This window comes from Anabrus simplex, chromosome 1 (assembly GCF_040414725.1).
Source record: "Anabrus simplex isolate iqAnaSimp1 chromosome 1, ASM4041472v1, whole genome shotgun sequence".
NCBI classification, from domain to species: Eukaryota; Metazoa; Arthropoda; class Insecta; order Orthoptera; family Tettigoniidae; genus Anabrus; species Anabrus simplex.
The window spans coordinates 131,981,986-132,005,602 of NC_090265.1; the positions used below are offsets into that span (position 1 = coordinate 131,981,986).

The 23,617-nt window shown below is 38.6% G+C and overlaps 1 protein-coding gene across 2 annotated transcripts in view; it reads left to right on the forward strand.

Moving 5' to 3' along the window:
* The window catches only part of LOC136862891 (synaptic vesicle glycoprotein 2C), a 99,036-nt gene that overhangs the window by 25,793 nt on the left and 49,626 nt on the right, over positions 1-23,617 (forward strand). Inside the window, exons 4-5 of one of the 2 annotated variants that reach the window (XM_067139170.2) lie at positions 8,100-8,262; positions 17,146-17,267. The exons of the other annotated variant lie outside the window; for it this stretch is intronic. Of the exons in view, the coding sequence (XP_066995271.2) occupies positions 8,100-8,262; positions 17,146-17,267 (285 nt within the window). The remainder of the gene's footprint in view (positions 1-8,099; positions 8,263-17,145; positions 17,268-23,617) is intronic. 2 annotated transcript variants of the gene reach the window in all.

The following is a 23,617-nucleotide window of genomic DNA, read 5'->3' on the forward strand; positions in this document are numbered from 1 at the left end:
TGTCAGTAGCAAATTCTTCAGTTACTCGATTATTGAAGTCCGGTATGGAATGTACCATCTTCTTCTCGATCGATAACATCGCCAGTGCATTCAACCTCTCATTCCCCATGGAACTTCGCAAAAGTGTCTTTATTCTTTTCAGAGTGGAGAATGACCGCTCAGATTCAACAGTCGTCATTGGTATGGTGACAATTATTTTTAAAACAATCATACACTCGGAAAATGTTCATGTCATTCCATTTTCATAGAAAAATTTCAAAAGAGGTAAAGCACCGAATGCACAGCGAAGATCTTCACGACTGTACAACACTTCTAATTTGGTTCGCAATTTTGGACTGTTTATCGCAGGATACAGCTTCAGGGTCGTCTGGAAGTCATGCTCAGGGAATGAATTGCAGTACTGCGGAAAGTTATCTATGAAAAAAGCTTAGATGCACACAGATGATCAGTGAACTGAAATCTATCATTGATGCTACTTATAATAACATCACAAACTTCCACGGCTGCCAGCCTATTGGTTGAACTGTTTTGCATGATCAACGCATTGTCGTTTTCTCAGTGGCTCTGTTGAAAGGCTTTCTTCCGTTTTGTAGAGTTGGCGAACATTGGCTATCGCATTAACAAAATTTGTGACAAACTCTCTCATCTTCACAGCATCAATGTCTCTTTTCTGAATGCAATCAAAGAATATTGCAACATGTGGCATAATCTTGTGATAGAAATTAAGCCAGTAGGTGAACTGAGGATCATTCAGAGTTCGAACAAATCCCGTAGCTTCAGTGGAAGATTTCCTGTCACTTGTTTCGTGGTCTTTGATATCTTCAAAACATTTTAGCAAATTATCACGATGTTCATAAACAGTGTTCACAGTGCGATGTTGAAAATACCATCGTGTAGGTGGAACACTGCCTAACTTCTTATGAACTGACTCGATCAGGTAATCCATTCTTTTCGGAGATCTTGAAATAAAAGTCCCTATACCTTGCAAGTCCTGAAAAAATATTCTGCTGTGCGAGGATGAAGATGTCGCTTTCTGAAGAATAAGATTGCCTTGATGAGCGTAGCAGTGAATATAATTTGTGTTGGGATATTTTTCTTTGACAAAACACTGAACCCCGCCATATTGACCGCTCATAACTGATGCTCCATCATATGTTTGACAGACTAATTTTTTCAGGGAATTTTTCTACTCCAATTTCACGCAACTGTTCAAGAATTGTCACTGCTACACCACCGGCACTTCTATCACTGATCCCAAAATAACTCCAGAACCTTTCAAACAATTTCCCTTCGATTTGGTACCTCAAAATTATTGATAAAAGTGTTCTGCATTAATTGTCTGTAGTTTCATCAGCCTGGATGGATAAAAAGTCTACATCTCCTATTTCTGATACAATATGCTTCCTACAAACAGCCAACATTGCTTCCAAAAGTGCATTTTGAATGGCCTTGAATGTTTCCTTAAACACACTTGAATTTTCTAAGTGGTCCTTCAAAACATTGTCAAGAGCAGCGGTGTAATTAGTCAGTCCTTTAAAAACACCAGGGTTATCTGAATCCACTTTCTCGTCATGACCACGCAAAGTCAACTCAAATTCCCCACAAAATTTAATAGCATCAATGATACACGACAAAATATATCTATTTTTGTCTACAAGCTCGTTGTGCTTTCGGATAGACACCCTATATCCATCATCGAGTTGCAACCTGATGTCAGCCTTGCCCAATACGGCAAAACTCATTTCGTTATCTAAATGAGTTTTCGACAAACAATGTTTCTTGCTCTTTTCTGGTAGATGTTTTAAGTCTTTCACTCCCGTTTCTGTCCATGTTTCTTCTCCGCCGAATAATATACACGGGAAGCAAAACAGCGAATCACTTATTGGACAACCACACAGCCATTTCCACTTTTCGTACATGTTCTTATTATAACTGCAATTGTAGGTTCTATTTTTATCTTTGAACACTTGATTTATGCTAAGCTCTGGCCTTGGTCGGCCCATTTCTTTAGCTAATAATCCGTTTTCGTAATTAAGAGATTATGTTTGTAAGTAGCTCACTTGATTCATTTTAAAAACACGTATGCTCGCGCAGAAATACACTCAGATACATCACACTAATCTTCACACACTTTTCAGACTTACAATGAACATCGACATGGATGGACACTATTAATCTAACAGACGTACAAGGTAAGCATATGTTTGCTTTTGCGCGCATTAATAATACATATGCCGACAAGAAAGTGTAGCTGGGTGCTATCTAGTAGGCTGTAGGAGAAGTAAGTTCAAAATACGATCTAGCGCTGAAGTGTCATGTCGTAGAAATACTGTGACCGGGTCAATGGAATTTGCCATAACCCTCTTCACCCCTCACAGCTCTCAGAATGAGGGTATGATTTTCAGGTATAAGAATGAGTCGGTCCCATCCGGGATTAGACCTTTACTATGTTGCCTAGTTTAGTCCAGGGCTGCTAGAACAAGAACAACCATGGTAAATCATAGCCTCTTGAACTCACTGAAGGTGGTCGTGACAGTAATCGTGCATAATGTTGTTCTGATTTATAATAGTTTTAATCGGTGGAGGGGCACGTGACCATGTGACCTAAAGGCAGAACCGCGCCTGGTATATGCATAAAAAGGATGGAAAAGAATGTCTTTTAGAGCTATACTGTTAAACCCTGTGCTTGTCTATGCCTCCCTTTTGCTATGATTACTACTCTACAGATATGTGGCTTTTTTCTGATGAGTTTCACCAGTATCTCTGTGGTTTTAGTTTCCTATGCTTGCAAAAGGCTTTGCCAGAGATATTTACAACTGTTGACAGAAGATTGTTTTGCTTCATGGTGAAGTATGTCCAACAACAACTTGATGGATGATAAATCAGATGACTGACAGGGGCCAGGTGGAATGCGTAACGCTACCATCTCCATGCTTCACAGTTGATGTTAGGTAGCCTCCAGCATTCTTTCTTCTGAATGATGGCAGACATACTGATGACAATTTGACCTGAAATCAACCCCTAGCAGACATTTCCACTGGTCAATGGTCCAATCCAAGTGTTGTCTGGCTCACTCAAGTCTCCGATATTTATGGCTGCTTGTTGGCAGATACACATCCACACAACCCAACATCATGTAAAGAACATTTCACAGTTGCCACTGACACTGGTTATTCTCTAGTTGTCTGGCTCCTTAGTTGAATGGTCAGCATAGTGCTCTTCAGTTCGGAGGGCCCCAGGTTCGGTTCCCAGCCAGGTTGGAGATTTTAACCTTAAATGGTTAATTCCCTTGGCTCAAGAAGTGGGTGTTTGTACTGTCCCCAACATCCCTGCAACCCACACACCACACTATCCTCCAATATGCAGGTATATGCCGCCCACCCTTGTTGGAGGGCCTGCCTTAAAAGGGATGAACCAGGCTAATAATAGCCAGACAAAACTATATATGCTCTCTAGTTCTGTTGATTTCAGCATAAATGTTCACATTTCTAAGCTTAGTGTTAGGCTTACATAAGATCACAATGTATTTATCTTCAGCAGCAGATGTTCTTCTAGGACCTCCACTACATACCAGATCTTTGAGAGTGCCCGTCTCTTGTCTTTGCTTCAAAGCAGAGCAAACATCGAATTCAGAAATCCCTAATTTTGCAGCAGTCTGTTGGTTTGACCGAACAACTATCTGGTAGGCACATGCCATAGCATGTTTTTCTTTACTTATGCTAGCCTTTTCTCCCTTTTCTCCAGCGAGTCTTGATCCTGAAAAAATTGGAGCAATACTGAAGTGAATTAAGTTTCAAATATACCTTAAAAGCTTTTCAGTCTGTTGAACACACAAGTTAAATATAAATATCACACTATATACCTGTGAAGAAAACCTCATTATTAAACAGGGAATAAAAATCTACACTATTAAAAAAAGAATGACTTGTTTCATTTTTGATTGAATATCGTGAGATTTTATCAAATCACACTCAAATATTTAGAAATTTATCTTTAGGAACTTGAAATCTGGAACTTACTTTAAATATGTCCTCCTTTGTCTGTACTCCATCATTTACTGCAAGGATTTTGGAAAACTGTTGCTCTCTCATTGGCATGGGTCGAAATGGTTGCAGTCTGTTGACCTACTTTCACCACATCACGCCTCCTCTTCTTGGCTACGTCAATGACACTCTGTGTTTTACTTTTATTTGTAGCACTTCCTTCAGTATTACCATTGATGTTATTATTATTCTCCTTGTATTTCAATTCTTTTCATAAACTATGCAAGCATGTAATGGGCTGTCTATTATACTGGTGATTTTCATAATTTCATTTTCACTTACTTTGGCTCTTTTGGAAGAGTACATTTGAGTTCATTTAGATTAATCTACCATATGAATTGAATTTGAATTTGAATTGTTTTTGAAAACTATTTAGGGATAGTCTAACAGGCTTGTTAAAGGTGTTGGTAAGTTTTCTTTAATTTTCTGTTATGTAATTTAAGTATACATGAATGGCTTTCATGGGACTACATTCTTTTTTTAATTTTATTTATTTATTATTAATTATTTTGGGATAGTCTAATGAGCTTTCTTAATGGGTTGGTTAGTTTTCCCTTAATTTTCCATTACATAATTTATGTTTACATGAACGGCTTTCATGGAACTATATTTGTAGCTTTTATTAATATTAAGGTTTAGTCTAAAAAGCTTAATAATAAAAACAACAATCACCACCACCACCACCACCACCACCACCACCACCACCACCACCACCATCATCATCATCATCATCATCATCATCATCATCATCATCATCATCATCATCATCATCATCATCATCATCATCACCACCACCATGTTTTTTCAAATCTATTCTTCTCAAGCCTCATTGAGCTTATTTCGGGTGTCCAGCTTCATAGCTGGAAGCAAGCATTTACATTAGTGAGGTAGGATGCCCATGTTTTAAAATAGTAGAGTATGACAGAGTCGGTTTGTGTTTTCAAGTTTATCCTTTCATCTTTCCTTACATTATTTTCTTTGCCCATATTAGGCTGCTGTTCTCAATTGTTTGTGTACATTTTCCTATCCTCCATTGTAGAAATCTGTTTCATTCATAACAGGGAAATAAAGAGATTAACATGGTCACAGCCAATGATGACACATGTGCGTCATGACTCCACTTTCACTTAGTGCCGATGACGACACATGTGCGTCACACTATGCACCAAATATTAAAGCCCATATTTCTACTAATACCTATGTAAACAAACGGACCTCTTATCTTGCATTGTTAAGCTGTTGTTAAACATATGCTCCAACTGGGTATCAGATTCATTGTTAGAAACTATCTCTGTAGTCGTTACAATTCGGCATAATTTTCTGCGAAGTCAACAGAGAATAGTGAGGTTGTAGGGCCTGCTCAGTGGAAGAAACACGGTCTCATAGGCTCTCAAAATCTATCACACTGCCTACAGGAATCATTTTCACATTTTGCCAGTAAATGTGTGACTAAGGAGAATGGGCGTAGATTGAAGAAGCTGTGCAGACAGTAATACAAAGAGGACTGCGCAGGACTGCATGTTCTACTGTAGAGAGTGTCCATGACAGCCAGACTTATGTCTTGAGCAATACTTTGTGCAATTCTGCAAAAGAAGTAACTGACTCCAAACAATGCCATTTCTACCTGTGTTTGTTGCAGCACACTGTTAGAGGCATTCAACAGGTACGTGGTACAGCAGTTGTTCACACAGCAATAACATGGATTTTACCACACAGCATTTTTGTCAGAAATCTCCAAAAACATATTTATCTGTCATGTGAGGAAAGTTATTGAATATCTACGATCAAATAAAATATTCTTTCCCCGATTCCACTTCATTGCCTGTCACGATGCATACGCTGCGACAAACGGCACCGAGGTGAATAGCTCATTGGTAGTGCCGCTGACGCACCGCGTGTGTCATGACTCCCATGCACAGAAATATTATTGAAATTATTCAAATGATAATCTAAAATGCAGAATGACAGAGAAATAAACTCTGTTAAGCAAAAGAAGTATTGTGGTACCATGGTAACGGTTACAATATCCGAGCAGACGGAAATGTGTTAAGAAGAAGGCGCAGATTGGAAGGAAATGGAGTTAGGAGTGGTTGTGGGAGTAAGGAGAGACTGAAGGAACTTACTAGGAAATTGAATTTAACAAAAAAGTAAGCTAAGGATAGTATGATGGCAAACATTTGGCAATCATATGAATTGTAGGGAACAGTGGGCAGATATCTATAGATACTTTAAGGCAGAAAGAGGTTCTAGGTAGGACATTCCAGGGATCATTAATGAATGTGGGGAGTGTATATGTGAGGTCTTACAGACAATAGAAGTATTCAGTTAACAGTATGTAAAAGTAGTTGGATTTAAGGATAATGTCCAGATAGAGTAGGTGACTAATACTGGTGAATTACTGAAATTTACCTATGATAATAAAGACATTAACAAAAAATATACAAAACTTAAAAGCTAGAAAAGCAGCTGAGATTGATAAAATTTCTGGGAATATATTAAAGGCAATGGGTTGGGATATAGTCCAATATCTGAAATACTTATTTCATTACTGTTTACATGAAGGAGCTATACCAGATGAATGGAGATTTGAAATAGTAGCCCCAGTATATAAGGGAAAGGGTGATTAACATAAAACGGATAATTACAGGCGGGTCAGCTTGACTCGTGTTGATTGTAAGCTCTGGGAAAGCATTCCTTCTGATTATATTAGACATGTTTATGAAATTACTAACTTGTTTTATAGAAGGCAAGTCAGATTTGGGAAAGGTTATTCCAGTAAAGCTTAACTCATAGAATTCCAGCAAGATATAGCAGATATTTTAGATTCAAGAGGTCAAATGGACTGTATCGCTATTGACCAAGCCAAGGCTTTTGATGGGGTACATCATGGGAGATTAATGATGAAAATGAGGGCTATTGGACTAGACAAAAGAGTGGTTGAACAGGTGGCTACATTTCAATAAAATAAAACTCAGAGAATAGAGTCCCAAAAGGCAGTATTATTGGACCTATATATTTTCTTATATTTGAGTAAAGAACTGGAATCAAAGATAAGACTATTTGCAGATTATGTTATTCTGTACAGAGTAGTATTAAATAGGTTTTAGAATTTTATTCTTGTAATGTATAGCTGTGTTAATATATTTTGTATATGCTTCATATTAGAACTGAATATATATGAGTTAAGCACTGTACTGTTCAATCAATCAATCAATCAATCAATCAATCAATCAATCAATCAATCAATCAATCAATCAATCAATCAATCAATCAATCAATCAATCAATCAATCAATCAATCAATCAATCAATCAATCAATCAATCAATCAATCAATCAATCAATCAATCAATCAATCAATCAATCAATCAATCAATCAATCAATCAGTCAGTCAGTCAATCAATCAATCAATCAATCAATCAATCTGCATTTAGGCCTGTTGCCCAGGGGGCAGATTCTCTATCAGTTGTTTACTTCGCCTTTTCTACGTTTTCAAAGAACTTGGAAATTTATCGAACACTTCCCTTGATTTATTCCGATCCCTTACTCCTTGTCCTATAAATGAATATTTGTCCTCTTGAATTCCAATTTTGTATTATGATCCTTCCTACTTTTAAGAGCTCTGTTCAAGCTTATTCATCTATAAATGTCATTGGAAAGCTTCAGATAAAATTACTACAAGATTATTATTTTTGTTGTAATGTCCTGTTGAATTTGAGATAAGTTACACACTTACCAAATTAAACGTAAACATTTCATGGAATGTATTTGAATCACTCTTTCTGTTTTCCCTGAATATAACTTCATTAACTTAAATGGATGAAGGATGCTTTATGAACTAGTAAAAAAAAAAAAAAAAATCATCAGGGACTAAATGAGAGAATATCATACCATCTTCAAATAAGACATATCCCTTGGTGGTAGCTAATACTCTAGCTTGATAAAGAACTTAATATTAAATCATTAATGGATATCAATATATGAACAATCAATGTTATATATGCTTTAAAGATCAAACTTGTGGACTGTTCATTAACAAATACTGTATTTACTTTAGGCATGATCTGCAGCTCTCATATGTGGGGGTTTCTGGCAGACACAAGAGGTAGGAGAAAAGTTCTTATCGTAGCTCTTCTGATGGATAGTATTGCCACTATTCTATCAGCATTTGCACATGCTTTCTGGCTTTTCCTGATACTACGTTTCTTTAATGGGTTCTTGTAAGTATCCTTCATTGTTCATTTTTATCCTCATGAACTAACTTTTATACTGGTGAGGCTTTCATGAAGATGTCAACGGCAAGTGATGGACTCATCTGCGGGTATATATCACACTGGCACGTAAACATGTCAACATTTAAAGTACAGTGATCTATGCTAGCCTTGTCAAGGTGAAATGACATGAGCAGAATGGACATCCATTCTTTTACAGTAGTAAAAAGCACAGCTATCATATTTCCTTACTATCAAATTGCTATTATCAAGATTTGTGCAGCGTGACCTCATGCAATCATTCTTCAGTCATCTTGTGGTAAGCATAGGTTATCTGTAATCCCTCATCATGTCTGTCGGAACAGTTCTCAGTTTTCAATATTTTAATAGATTCTTAGCAGAGATGAACATTATACTAGTGAGTAATAACCAAAACCCTGTTTTGCTCAAATATTATTTTGTGATTGATGAAAGAAGGGTATGTTCTGCCACAAAAGATGTATTTAGTTGGTCAAGGCAACAATGATGCACATATTACTTTAGCTTGGTATTAATGCTAGTTTTGATGGACTGCTATAAATTTTCATATACATATAAGGAATACAGTACTTCACTGAACTTCAGCAAGGGTTTGAAATGTTCTGAAGATTCTGAGGATCACTGTGTGATACTTTTCTTGTGGTTGTAAAGACAGTCTTCATGTCATGGCACTTCAAAAACCTTGCCAATCCTATCAATAATGATTGGAATAATGGAAAGAAAGGCTTTCCCTGGTGTGAAATCATGAGGGGCTGTTGAGTTTTCTCTACACTCTGAGGGGGAAAGGAAAGTCCATCACTTGTTACTGACATTTATCTTTCCTTTGCAGGACAGTTATAATGAAAATACAATATTTAACAGTAATATACTATCACAATTGCCAATTGCCATCTGCACCATTCATTATAAATAGGTCAGATAACATGTCTTAAAATAAAATTGCTCCATGCACTACCTGGATACGTTTTTGAAAATAAACTTTTAGGATTTGTATTACCTGTTAATTATATGTGAAGTAAACTTTTTTAGATTTCTTTATTGTTACATTGATTGATATTTTACCTTTTTTACCATTTGTTTAACATCGCACCGACACAGCTGGGTCTTGTGGCGATGATGTGATAGGAAAGGGCCATTAGTGGGGAGGAAGCAACCCTGACATTAAATAAAATTGCACCCCCAACATTTACCTGGTGTGAAAACAGGAAAACTGGAAAACACTTTCAGAGCTGCCGAATGGGGTTCGAACCCCCTATCTCCCGAATATAAGCTGACAGCTATATGGCCGCAACTATGGAGCCACTCTCTCAGTTTTTACAAAATATTTTGTAGCTTTAGGGTTATTGTTGTATGTTTAATTTAAATTTTTTATTTTAGATTGTGTATTTTGTTTCATGTGGAACTTTGGCCTTGTGGCAGCCCAGATTGTCTGGGAGTAATTGATCCTTTTAAATACGGTAATAAAAATAAGTGATAACTGTATGTATTTATACATAACATTATAGGTATGATGTGCACAATTCCAAAGGCCATTGGGACTGTCACCAACCAGCCTAGTAAACCCAAAAACTGTAAATTCAATACTAATCTCTGTCATTTTGGACATTTCCTTTCTCATCCCTTGTGACCCCCATGCCGATGGAGGCTGAACTTGGACTTAAACGGCATCCAGAATGTTACATTTCATCTCAGTGACCCCGAACAGTATGGATTCAAGACTAATACTGGTTGTTTTCAATGATTTTTTACATGTCACTACCTCCCAACTCCCCATCGTAGGGGTGCCAGGGGTGTCTTATCCCCACAGTATTTTGCTCCAGATAGTAAGTCATATATGTTCCAAGTTTGGTTGAGAGCTATGCTGGAACATACACATATACCTGTACATAAATAATTTTGGTTATTTCAATAATAATTTAATTTAATGTTTTAGCCAACATAGGACTACTTAGTCAGGTTTATGGAGGTTTTTCTTCTTTTTGTCAGCCCAATACTGTTTCATCCTTTCTGAACATAATTTTCTTTCTGCTTCTGGAATCACTCTTCCTATTCTCTGCTTGTTCATTTTTGTCTGTAGTCTAGAGTGTTTATATTTCAATATTTTGAGTGTATTGGTTTTGTATTTTAAATCTTTTATTTTAATATGTAACTGTCTCATGTCTTCTTTAAGTTCTGTGATCCATCTACTATTATTCTTACTCTTACATAATTTTTCTATTATTTTTCTACTGATTCTATTTTCTGGTGACCGTATTAGATGGCCTAAGAATGATATTCGTTTCTTTTTCATTGTGCTAGTCATAGGTTCTATTTCTTTATAAACTGTCTCATTGGAAGCTAGTCTCCAGACTACATTTACTTGATAATTTTTATTTAAACAGGTCCTCACTATTCTCCTTTCTAACTTGAGTACTCTATCTATTGCAACTGTGTTTGTTGTTTTGAATAATGTTTCACTTGCATATGTAATTTGTGGCTGGGTGACTGTTTTGTAGTGTTTCAATTTGGTTTCTATTGAGAGACACATTTTATTACATGTATTCTTGGTAACATGCTGTGCTGTAACCAGTTTATCTATTCTATTTTGCCATGGTGGTTTCTCGTTCAGGTTATATGTGATTATTTCACCTAAATATTTAAATTTTTCTACAATTTTTATTTCTTGGTCTCCCAGATTAATTTTGTTTGCAAGCAGAAATTGAGTTAGCATAATTTCTGTTTTTTTGAATGAAATTTTCAAACCAATATTTTGAGCTATTTCCTGTAAAGATTTTATTTGTTGTTTTGTTTCTTGAATATCATTGGCCAGAAGAGCTAGATCATTAGCAAATCCTAGACAGTTCAAATGTATGTTATCCTTCTGGGTTACAATTTTTATATTTTTTGAGTTGTTCTTGTACCATTCCCTCATAATGTACTCTAGTGCACAGTTAAAAAGAAGAGGTGACATTCCATCACCCTGTCTTAAACCAGTTGTTACCAAGAATGGTTCCAAGTTCTTCTCTGACCATAATTTTAGTAATTGTATTAGTTAGAGTAGGTCCAATCAATTTGGTTAGCTTTGGGTGAAGTCTGAAATGTCTTATAATAATAATTAATTAATTAATAATAATAATAATAATAATAATAATAATAATAATAATAATAATAATAATAATAATAATAATAATAATAATGATGATGATGATGATGATGATGATGATGATGATGATGATGATGATGATGATGATGATGATAATAATAATAATAATAATGGCGTAGGGTTGTGGCGACCCCATCGCCCAGTGGGAAACCACTGCAATCAGCCACCCGAGTATTGGCAGGAAAACCATAACCTTTTGGGTTAGGAGGAAATGCCTGCCCACAGCCACGAACATCTCGAGGCACCTCTCGATCTCAACAATCGAGTTGTATTTTCATGATCTTTCCCAAAAGATCACCACTGGTTGAATTTTCAACTTGTAACCCTAGCATGATGGAACACACGCTACTAATGCAACTACCCCAGGCCCTGGACGCTGGTCCGGTTTCACCCGATCATCGGATTCTGGGGGATCGGGAACATCATGCTTCAGAGAAGGATCGGAGCTTCTCAAAATCTCTTCGCCCCAAAAAAAGGAACTTCCTTGGTACTATAAACATCAACACCCTGCTGAAAATGGGAAAGCTTAAGCAACTGACTGACGCCCTGGACAAATTTGATATTCAAATCCTTGCGATCCAAGAAACCAGATTCCAAGATGAGAACCACTTTGACTCTGAAAACTTCAGGATATTTTAGGGTAAACCAGCCATAAATTTTAAAGGGAATTTATCAATACTTGGGACGGCCTTTGCAGTAAGGAAAACCATCTTAGATTCAGTCATCGACTTTACATCACCAAGTGAAAGAATCTCAGTGCTTACAGTGAAATCAAGCAACAAAGCATATGCCTTGATAAATGCCCATGCCCCCACTAACATAGACAATAAGAAAAATCCTCAGAAAGTAGAAGACTTTTGGGAACTGCTTGAAGAAAGTACTAGCAAGGTCCCTAAACATCATGTTAAAATCTTATTAGGGGATTTCAATGCACAGGTTGGCAGAGAGAAGAAATACAGATCAATCCTAGGACTTCATCCTGCACATTGGCGGACTAATAAGAATGGAGAACGTCTAATTAGCTTTTGTACATCATTCATGCTGAGACTCATGTCAACGCACTTTATGAGACCTTTACATAAAAAGAAAACTTGGAGATCACCTAACCCATTGTTAGGGGAATTCCAGATTGATCATGTTGCTATTTCCAGAAAGAATATGCTTGAGATTCAGAATGTTAAAGTACGGAAGGGAGTTGTCGATTCAGATCACTACCTTACGCAAATCAAGGTTAGGTTCCAACCAAACAGATCCAGACCTAAAGGCAGCCAATTTCCAAGAGTGGATCCGGACTGCCTGAGGAAGAACGCTGACATTTTCGTACGTGACATACACGATCAAGATCCTAAGGTATGGCCAGATATTCGCAACACATTACAGTCATCAGCAATGAAATTCGGACAGCCACCCAGGAAACGTAAACACAGATGGTGGAACACAACCTGTGATGAAGCTATCAATGACAGAATCAAAGCATGGAATCAATGGAATGGACATAGAACAGTCGACAGATGGCAGAATTTCCTAAAGACTCAAAAACTGACCTCAAAAACAATCCGCCGCGAAAAACGTACATACGAGAAAAACGGACTCGCAGAGATAGAACAGGATTTCCAGAACAACAACACTCAGAGTTTCTACAAGACATTTTGTGAGGACTTATCAGGGTACAAACCACCAACATTAAGTTTTCGTTGACCTAACGGATCACTAGAGACAAACAGTAAAGAGAACAGCAAGATACTGGCTGACTATTTTCAAAATCTACTGAACTGCGATCCACCAATTGAAAGACTACAGTTTGAAAAACCTCCACCAAACCCAGACTCACAGCCCCCAACAACTCAAGAAATAAAGAGATAATCCAATCGCTCAAAAATAATAAAGCCCCTGGGAACGATGGTATAACTGCAGAAATGTTGAAAATAGGAGATGACCTCATCAGAAGAGTTCATACGCTCTTAACAGAAATATGGGAGACGATGATGATTCCAAAGGACTGGAAGAATGCCATTATCCATCCATTACATAAGAAAGGCGATCGAGCGGACCCCAACAACTACAGAGGCATATCCTTTTTACCAGTTATATACAAGGTTCTATCTAAAGCGCTTTTAAACAGAATAGAACAACAAACAGATCATTTGATTGGTGACTACCAAGCAGGCTTCAGAAAAGGTAGATCGTGTTCTGAGCAAATTTAGAGTCTGAAGACGTATTAGGGATACGCCGCAGTACCACCACATTTGTCACCTTTGTGGACTTTAAAAAGGCGTATGACTCTATCGACAGACAAACTGTTGTGGACATCCTAGGAGAGCTCAGTGTGGACAAGAAAACCACAGAATTAATCCGCCAGACTCTCACAGACACAACATCTGAAGTGAAGTTCCTAGGTGAACTATCAGAGCCTTTTGAAGTGCATACAGGAGTTCGACAAGGAGACGGCCTCTCCCCAATCCTTTTTAACTTAGTGTTAGATAAAGTCATCAGGGAATGGGGAAAAGAAATCGAAGGTATAAACATTGGTACTCGGGGACAAAGAATTAACGTGAAGTGCCTAGCTTTTGCTGATGATCTAGCTATCTTTACCAAGACTAGTGAAGAAACCAGGTATGCCATAGAGAAGTTGCATGAGATAGCATCAAATATCATATGAGAAGACTCATATCATGGCTAATGGACACCAGAATATCCAAAGGTCCCCACTACACACAAATTATGGAATAATCACACAGGTCCCTTCCTTCAAATATCTAGGAGAAATAAATCATTGTACCATCCGGATTGGACAGGAAAGCTAATTTAGAAAGAACCACCAAACTCCTGAAAGCATACCGAATAACATGAAACCACTACAATAAAAGAGTGATGTCACGAAATGCAAAACTTTGGCATTAGAAGACTGTTGTTCTTCCGGAAGCCTTGTATGCCTTAGAAACCACATCTCTAGGAGGCCACTCTAAAATGAATGAGATTGAAAAACAAGAACGAAAAATTCTGAGGAAAATATATGGCCCCGTTCATGTAAATGGTATATGGATGAAAAGGAAGACTGTAGATTTGTACAAAGCAATCGACAAGTTCACCGATACCGTATGCAGGAGACGATTGAAATTCTATGGCCACATCTGTAGAATGGACGACACTAGATATGCAAAAAACTGCTTGCTATAATTAATTCAAAGAAGGTCAAAATAAGCTGGTTTGAGGAAATAAAGCAGAACTTAAAAGAAATGAACATCACAGAAGATATCATCAGGGATCGCAAGGCATTTGGGAATCTGGTTACAAAGCACACATTCACGGAAAAGGCTAAAAGAACCACAGAGAGACAATGGATGGAAGAACGCAAGAAACAGCACAGCGAGTTCATGAAGAGATTTTGGGAGGAGAAGAAGAAAGGAAAACCATCATCAAGCTAACAAGTTCCAACGTGCTCTGTAAACGGGCATAATGAAGAAAGAAAGAATAATAATAATAATAATAATAATAATAATAATAATAATAATAATAATAATAATAATAATATCTGGACTTAATTTTTGGTGATAATTCATTTATGTTTTTGAATAGTCTACTTGTAATACCAATATAATGGTCCGTTATTGGACATTATAAATTTTCCAGCTAACTCATTCTTGGTTACCTGTGTTTCGCCCTCTTGTGCTAAGTTGGGTTCATCAGTTGGTACTTAGCACACCTACCAAGATGCAAGGCTAGTGCATACCGTGGAGGCCACTGCATAGGCTACTTGAAGCCACCAGCACTGCCAATGCACTATGAGAGACGTCCGACTTGTTGGCTGAATGGTCAGCATACTGGCCTTCAGTTCAGAGGGTCCCGGGTTCGATTCCTGACCGGGTCGGGGATATTGACCTTAATTGGTTAATTCCAGTGGCCCGGGGGCTGGGTGTTTGTGCTGTCCCCAACATCCCTGCAACTCACACACCACGCATAACACTATCCTCCACCACAATAACTCGCAGTTACCTACAAATGGCAGATGCCGCCCACCCTCATCGGAGGGTCTGCCTTACGAGGGCTGCACTCGGCTAGAAATAGCCACACGAAATTAAAAAAAGAACCTATGAGAGACTATGCTTCACTTCCAAAATTTGCTGCCTGCCTGACCATCAGATGATGTAGATGTTGATTCCATATGGGAATCAAGTTGACTCAGTTAAATGTAACTAGAAAGCTTTTCAGTCCGTTGAGTACAAGTTCAATATACGAGGCGTATTTTTTAAGTAAGGGCCATTTTGTTGTAGACACTAGTAGTTTGCACATGCGTCGCAATGAGTGCATGCGTCCTGTTCTGGCATGCCTCGGGAACAACGGTGCTCAGTTACAGCTCTGTTGCTAACCTGTACAGTTCTGTTCTGTGCTTGCTCAAATGTTCAAGATTATCGACTTGCCTGCCCCGTGTGAGGTTCGGTCAGTGATACGGTTTTTGTTGGCGAAGAATCTGTCTGATGCAGACATTCACCGACAGATTTGTGAAGTGTACGGTGCTAATGCTATGAATGAAGGCAAAGTGAGTAAGTGGGTACAAGACATCAAAAATGGCCCTGACAATGTCCATGATTAGTGCCGCTCCGGTCGCCCATCTCTGATCACAGACGATTTGGTGGCTACAGTTGAAGATTCATGAGGACAGATGCTTCACAATGACAGCTCTTTCACATGCCCTTCCTGACGTGTCTAGGCCATGAACTGTTGGTTATCAGAGCAGGCAGCAAGTTTCAATGAAGAGGGTATTCAAAACTTAGCTGTAAGTTATGATAAGTGTTTAAACAAACTTGGTGGCTATGTTGAAATATAGAGTAAAGTACCATATGTAGAATCTGCAAATAAATGTGGTGTTTGAAAATCGTCTTTCATTGTGCAGTTATTTTCAAACAGCCCTTACTTAAAAAACATGCCTTGTAAATATTACACTATAATATACCTGTAAAAAAAAACTATTAAACAAGGAATAAAAATTCTTTGTTTAATAGTGTGTATTTTTACTCCTTGTTTAATAGTGGTTTTCTTACAGGTATCTTCTTCTTCTGCTTCTTTTTGTTTTATCTCTGCATAGGATCACTTTAGTCAGTCCATCGTTCAGGTCTCTTTGAATGGATTGTTCGGGCTTTGCGGTTCTCCCAGTACTTCTTCAGACACTCCGATCTTTATGCCTTCTCCTCAGTTGAAAATATGGGTGTTGTTGGTTTGTTTCGCATAAGGGTAGAGTGGAGGTTTGTATTCTTGAGTTTATAGTTATATTATAGTGTAATATTTATACTGAACTTGTGTGTTCGACAGACTGGAAAGTTTTTAAATTACATTATACATATTCTGTACACATTTAATTATCTGCTCAACAAATAGAAACTGAATAACTGGTTACTTTAATATAAATTACAATATTGTTACCAAGCCGGAAAGTATAATTTTTATTCCTGGTTATGAAAATGGATCAACATACTAACTACCTTAGGCTAATATAGTACTCCACAGGCTGTGTCATATGGGAAGTGTTTTGGCCTCAAAAGGCTTGTCAAAATTTTTCAACTAAGTGGTTGCATTATCACACCCAATCAATGCTTTAGGCTCCATGGAAAATTTCATTTATTTCATAGAACAACCGCAACAGAAACATCTTCCCATTTGACACAGACTGTAGTTGGTTCTCAAGAAATTAATAATTTTAAAAATTATTTTTTTAGTATTGTTGCCCCTGCAACTGTTCTGTATGCTTATTTGGGAGAATTTCATGCTGTGCAAACACGAAGCAAGGCCATCTTGTGGGTGTGTATCTTCTTAGGAATTGGAATTGCTGTACAACCTGGTATGTAGTCTACATGAATGTTTAAAGTTCAAAAGTGTTTACTTATTATATTTCCAAATATACAGGGTTATTCACCTAACGTGCTACACGACAATAACTTCTACACCAAAAAGATATCGGCATTCTGTTTTCATAATCGTAAATGGTACCCAGGGCCTTGTAAAAATAACGTGCTACTCAGTCTCATGGGGTGATTAATAACCCAGATATTGATACTAACTCCATATTTTTAAATGGAACAGTACAAATTCATACAGCTGGCCTAAAAGCTTAACTGCGTACAAGTTCAAATATGTAATTATTTTCAAAATCGGACAATTACTTTTTGAGATATAATTAAGAACAGCATGCACAGTTTTGCATGCCCCATCAGACGGTGTGAAGTCGGGCAAGGACATATTGACGCGCAAGCAGTTGCCTGGGAGTGAGTTCAGCCACAGAATGGATACCAAGCATGTAAGCACTTCGTACACATGTGATGGGTTTGCAAAGTGTGTATGACAGGCGAACTCATGACAGGACAGGGAGGTTGAGGGTTGATGTATTTAAAAGGAATAAAATAAGTACTTTGCCTTGAAAGGAACATAACAAAAGCTATAATTGTCACTGGTTTTAGTGTACAGTACATACTACTGTATGAGTTGAGAAATAAACATAACACAAAACACTGGAAGAGCTCCTTCTAGAAAATCAAATGAATAATGTCCAAGGTAGACTTCATTGGAAATGATCCTAAGGGCGTAGGCACGAGAACATAACAACGTCTCTTCAGTGTAAGTGTTATGAGGCGGACATTTTGTATGTAGAGACTGTGTTGGCAACGAGTTCAGTAATTTATGTGGCAAAGCTACCCGTGGCCAATCGTTCATTAATTGGAGACTGAATTATCACAACAATAAAGATACGAGGTAGGTGATGTTTGAAAACGTGCATCTCAGTGATCCACATACAAAATGTGTCTGTTTTTTTTTTTTTTTTTTGCTATTTGCTTTATGTTGCACCGACACAGATATGTCTTATGGTGACGATGGGATAGGAAAGGCCTAGGAAGTGGAAGGAAGCGGCCGTGGCCTTAATTAAGGTACAGCCCCGGCATTTGCCTGGTGTGAAAATGGGAAACCACGGAAAACCATCTTCAGGGCTGCCGACAGCGGGGCTCGAACCCACTATCTTCCGATTACTGGATACTGGCCGCACTTAAACGACTGCAGCTATCGAGCTTGGTTGTCTATTTGATTATGTGCTCAAAATGTTGACCATCAGCGGCGATGCACATTTGTAGTTGTGTCGCGAAGGATGATGTCACAGACCGAAGAGTTTCCCTCGATATTGCAGCACATGCTGCGATGATACGTTGCTTGAGATCCTGTGGTGTTGTTGGAGCTTGCGCATAGACTATGTCCTTGCACGTACCCCAGAGGAAAAAGTCCAGCGGTGTCAAATCAGGTGACTGTGCTGGCCACCTGATGGCACCTCCACGTCCGATCCATCGACCGGGGAATATCTCGTTTAAGACTGGCCGGGCCACAAGCGAATAGTGGGCAGGAGACTCGTCGTGCTGGAACCACATATCCTGTCGTATGTTAAGCGGTACGTTTTCCAGGAGAACCGGTAACACTTCAGATAGAAATTCAGCATATCTGTTCCCCGTTAAAGTACCTTCAAGAAAATATGGCCCTACTACATGGTCGCTGATTATCCCGCACCACACATTGACACTCCATTGCCGCTGATGATCCACCTGCCTGAGCCAGTGTGGGTTCTCACAAGACCAATAGTGCATATTTCATAAATTGATATGTCCATGGTTACTGAAGGTCGCTTCGTCAGTGAAGAGAAGTCTCTGCAGGAAGTTCCTGTCGCCCCGTACTCGCAAAAGAACAGCACGGCAGAAATCCACACGTTGTCTATAATCTCGCTCATCAAGTTGTTGATGCAAAGATATGTGATAGGGATGAAACTTGTGTCGCTGCAAAATGCGAATGACACTTGCTTAGCTTATCCTGGCATCACATGCAATTGCATGTGAGGAAGTATGTGGATTATGGGCGACAGGGAAAGAGAACACCTATTGCCTTCTCTTTCCCTGTCGCTGGTGTGCGCCTGTTTCTCTTCACATTATTATTCCAGTGTCCGTTCTGCAACAACTTGCGGCAAAGATGTTGTATTGTCATATGTGACAGATGATCCCGGGCAGGATACCTCTCAGTATACAGTTGCGAAGCTCTCCTAGAACTCCTTCCACACTCTCCGTACAGAAGAAGCATATTCATTTTCTCTTGGTTTGTGTAGGGCATTGCGTGAGTACTCCAGACGTACTCCAAAACTGTACTGTACGTAACATGAGGCCCATGCAACTCAGGGTGGAGAAGACCTTCCCCTCCTACGCCCTCTAATAGCAGCTACACTACCTTCCCTTACTATTTCCATTTGTTTGAAGAATGTGCGTCATTCACACTGCGATTGCATGTCAACATCCACATTTTCAAACACTAAGTCTACTCCAGAAGAGTAATGCTTATACGTTCGCACTTCCAGTAATGCATCTTATTGTTCAGATTCCTCTCCGGACGTACGTGATTAAGACACTCGAAGGGGTACAGAGAATAGTAATTGTTATTTCATTTCTGGGGCTTGGACATCGTGGTCGTGGAGTCCCATGTGTGTGTGTGTGTGTGTGTGTGTGTGTTATGTCTGTTAGAATGTGTATGATAACTTGTGTTATTGTGGTGTCTGTAGTAGTGTTCTGTATTTGTAATTCAGCTGAGGAATCGGGACGTAGGCGGCTGTTGTTTTAAGGAACCATCCCGACATTTGCCGTGGAAACACTTCCAGGATAGCTGAGATGGGTACCTCTTCTCCGTTTTGCCTCACGAGGCTGAGAGTACCCCATTCTAGCCCTCCAACCAGAATTAAATTGCTTATCAGAGCCGGGAATTGAACCCAGAGCACCGCGGCTGTTTGTTGTTATTTCATTTCCGGGGCTTTGACAGCGTGGTCATGCAGCCCCGTTTGCTTGGGTGTGTGTGTGTCTGTGTGTGTGTGTGTGCAGTACATAGTGCACCTGGTTTTTTCATGCGAAGGAGCAGTGTTACCAATGTTGGATTATTTGGGTTGGGTTAGGTTAGACATGAGGAGACAAACAGCTCGACTTGTTATGTGGGATGTTCAGAGCTGATCATGGTGATATGGCAGCAACACTATTATTTATTTATTTATTTTACATGCATTAATCTCCGTGGAGCTCAAGCGCGACTGTAGTAGCGTGCGTTCGGGAGAGCGCAGGTTAGAGTCCTGCCTCTCCCAATCTGAAAGTGATTTTCATGGTGTCCCATGTTCAACACCAGGCAAATGCCGGATAGGTACCTTTTGGGATAGGCCACAGCCAATGTCCTTTCCAAATCCTTCCCATTCCCATCCGTGGGAAAAGACACTAAACTGAGTGCAACCTGTTACACATGGATTCAAAACAAAACAAAACAACTTTAATCTCCCGTCCCTCTTGTGAGTTTGCCAGTCATACGATAACGTTGCACACCCAGGGTATGTTACCATACATCACATTATGTTTACAGTACATGCTGGTATCTGTTCTGTGGCTGAACTCACTCCCAGGCAACTGCTTGCGCGTCAATATGTCCCTGCCCGACTTCACGGCATCTGATGGGGCATGCAAAACCTCGCATGCTGTTCTTAATTATATCTCAAAAAGTAATTGTCCGATTTTGAAAATAATTACATATTTGAACTTGTACGCAGTTAAGCTTTTAGGCCAGCTGTATGAATTTGTACCGTTCCATTTAAAAATATGGAGTTAGTATCAATATCTCGGTTATTAATCACTCCATGAGACTAAGTAGCACATTATTTTATAAGGCCATGGGTACCATTTAGGACTACGAAAACAGAATGCCGATATCTTTAATAGTTTAGAAGTTATTTCTGTGTAACATGTTAGGTGAATCACCCTGTATATACAAGAAAAGTCAGTGTATACAGTTAGTTTCTCCTTTATATTCATGAATTTTTCATGAATTATGATTCTTAGTGTTGTTCATAACCTGGGTGCCACAATAATAATAATAATAATAATAATAATAATAATAATAATAATAATAATAATAATAATAATAATAATAATAATAATAATAATAATAATAATAATAATAATAATAATAATCATCATCATCATCATCATCATCATCATCACTCCATCTTTTCTAGTTGAAAGTTGGTGATCCATAGGAGGATATATTTTACAATCTATCTCTATCATTCTTGATCATTGGCATCTCACAGTAGCTGGCCCAACATTCGATTAATCTTCTCCATTAACTAGTCCAGTCTTTTTGATTTTCCATGCAGATTTACTTTGGATAATCATCTTTTCCAAGTTATCTTCCTGTTGCTGAACTATGTATCCAAAGTACTGCAAGATTTGCTGAAAAAAAAAAAAATTCTGGATATCTCCTCTTCACATTGAGTTCTCAAAGAACTTTTTTTTTTTTTTTTTTTACAAGTTGTTTTACGTCGCACCAACACAGATAGGTCTTATGACGAAGACAGGATTGGAAAGGCCTAGGAGTGGAAAGGAGGCACCTGTGGCCTTATTTAAGGTAAACCACAGAAAATCATCTTCAGGGCAATTATTTAATAATAAGTAAGTCTGTGATGTGGTCTTCTTGGGAACAATATACTGAGGTGGCTTCCTGTTGCCTTCCTTCCTTCTTTTGAATGTCGTTAACCATTTTTAACATGGGATTGGGTGCTTGTGCAGCCACTCTTCTAGAGTACCGTATAGACACTGGCTGATGGAATTTCAGTGGTATTTCCTCTACTGAGTGTCCATTACCCTCCTAAAGAAGCTCCTCCTCCTGAAGCCGTTGTAACCTTAGGAGGTCTCAAACTTGACACTATCAAGATTTGGTGGGATTGGTGTATTCAGTTCCCCTGGAGGAACACAGGTTTGATTCTCATCAGAAAGACAGGAATGAAACATCCATGAGTCCCATAGCCTTGGAGTTTTGTCAGTGTTCAATAGAAATGAGTAGAGTACCAATTCTACTCTGAGTAAGTAAGGCAGCGGGGTCTGTACTCCAGGTTAGAGGACTACCAAATGCATCTGTACCCTATGTTAAGGGTGGCTGAACTCTACTCTGGAACTCACAATTCCAGTTCCAACCACAAAATGAAGAAATTCATTTCCACCCTGTGAAGTTCAAGTAACTATGCATTATGGAAACTTCTCAAAGAAGAACTACTCTAGGAGGCAGCCTGAAAAGGAAATCCTCTTCCACATTTGGTCTTAAACAAAAAGAGGAAAAATTGGTGAATTAGAAAAGAATGAAGGAAAGTGAAAAAATGAAAATCCACACCCTCTTTTCAGTCATTTGACCAGGTCATGAATGGAATGGATGAAGCCCCCATCTAGCAGCGAGGTTAGGAATTGTACCAGCTGCGGAAGCCTGTTGCTCTCCCTCGGGGCAATGATTAATGACTGACAGAGGAAATGATATTGGAGAGTGTTGTTGGAATTAAAGATGACAGTGTAAACCAGAGCACGCGGAGAAAAACCTGTCCTGTCTCCCCTTTGCCCAGCACAAATCATGGAGTGACCAGGATTTGAACCACAGAACTCAGTGGTGAGAGGCCGGCACACTGCCGCTGGAGCCACAGAGGCTCTAAGGAAAGACAGAACTAAGAAAAATTCTTGATCCAAAGAAAAATGAAAATGAATGGAAGGCCATGTTGCAGGAGGAGTGGACTTACTGACGTCTACGGTAACTTAGTGAACAGTCTTCCTAGAAGATGGAGGATGTGGTAGGGGCAAAGGGTGGACTATATCATACTTACACCATGGCAGCTCCAGCCAGTACCTACAGGTGTCCAATCATTAATGACAATAGAGTGTGTGTACATCTATAGTGAGAGTGCACAGACAAAGTTTTGGTCTACTACTAAAAAGATATCATCATAGCACACTGCACTTTGCTATCAATCAAAATCATTAACCACTGATCTGCATTTAGGTCTTTTACCCAGGGGGCATATTCCCTATCAGTTGTTTACCTAACATTTTCTTAAACAGTTTCAAAGAAGGTGGAAAATTACATATCATCCCCCTTCGTAAATTGTTCACATCTCAAATTCCTCTTTCTGTAAATGACTTTTTGCACCAATTTCTTTATTTTTGTACTAGGTGTAATACCTGGTGTTGCCCAGATATTTTTTTGAATGTTTACTTTTAAGATTTGTATTACCTGTTAACTACATGTGAAGTGAATTTTCGTAGATTTCCTTATTGTGACATTGATTGATATTTTGTAGTTTTAGAGTTATTAATATCTGTT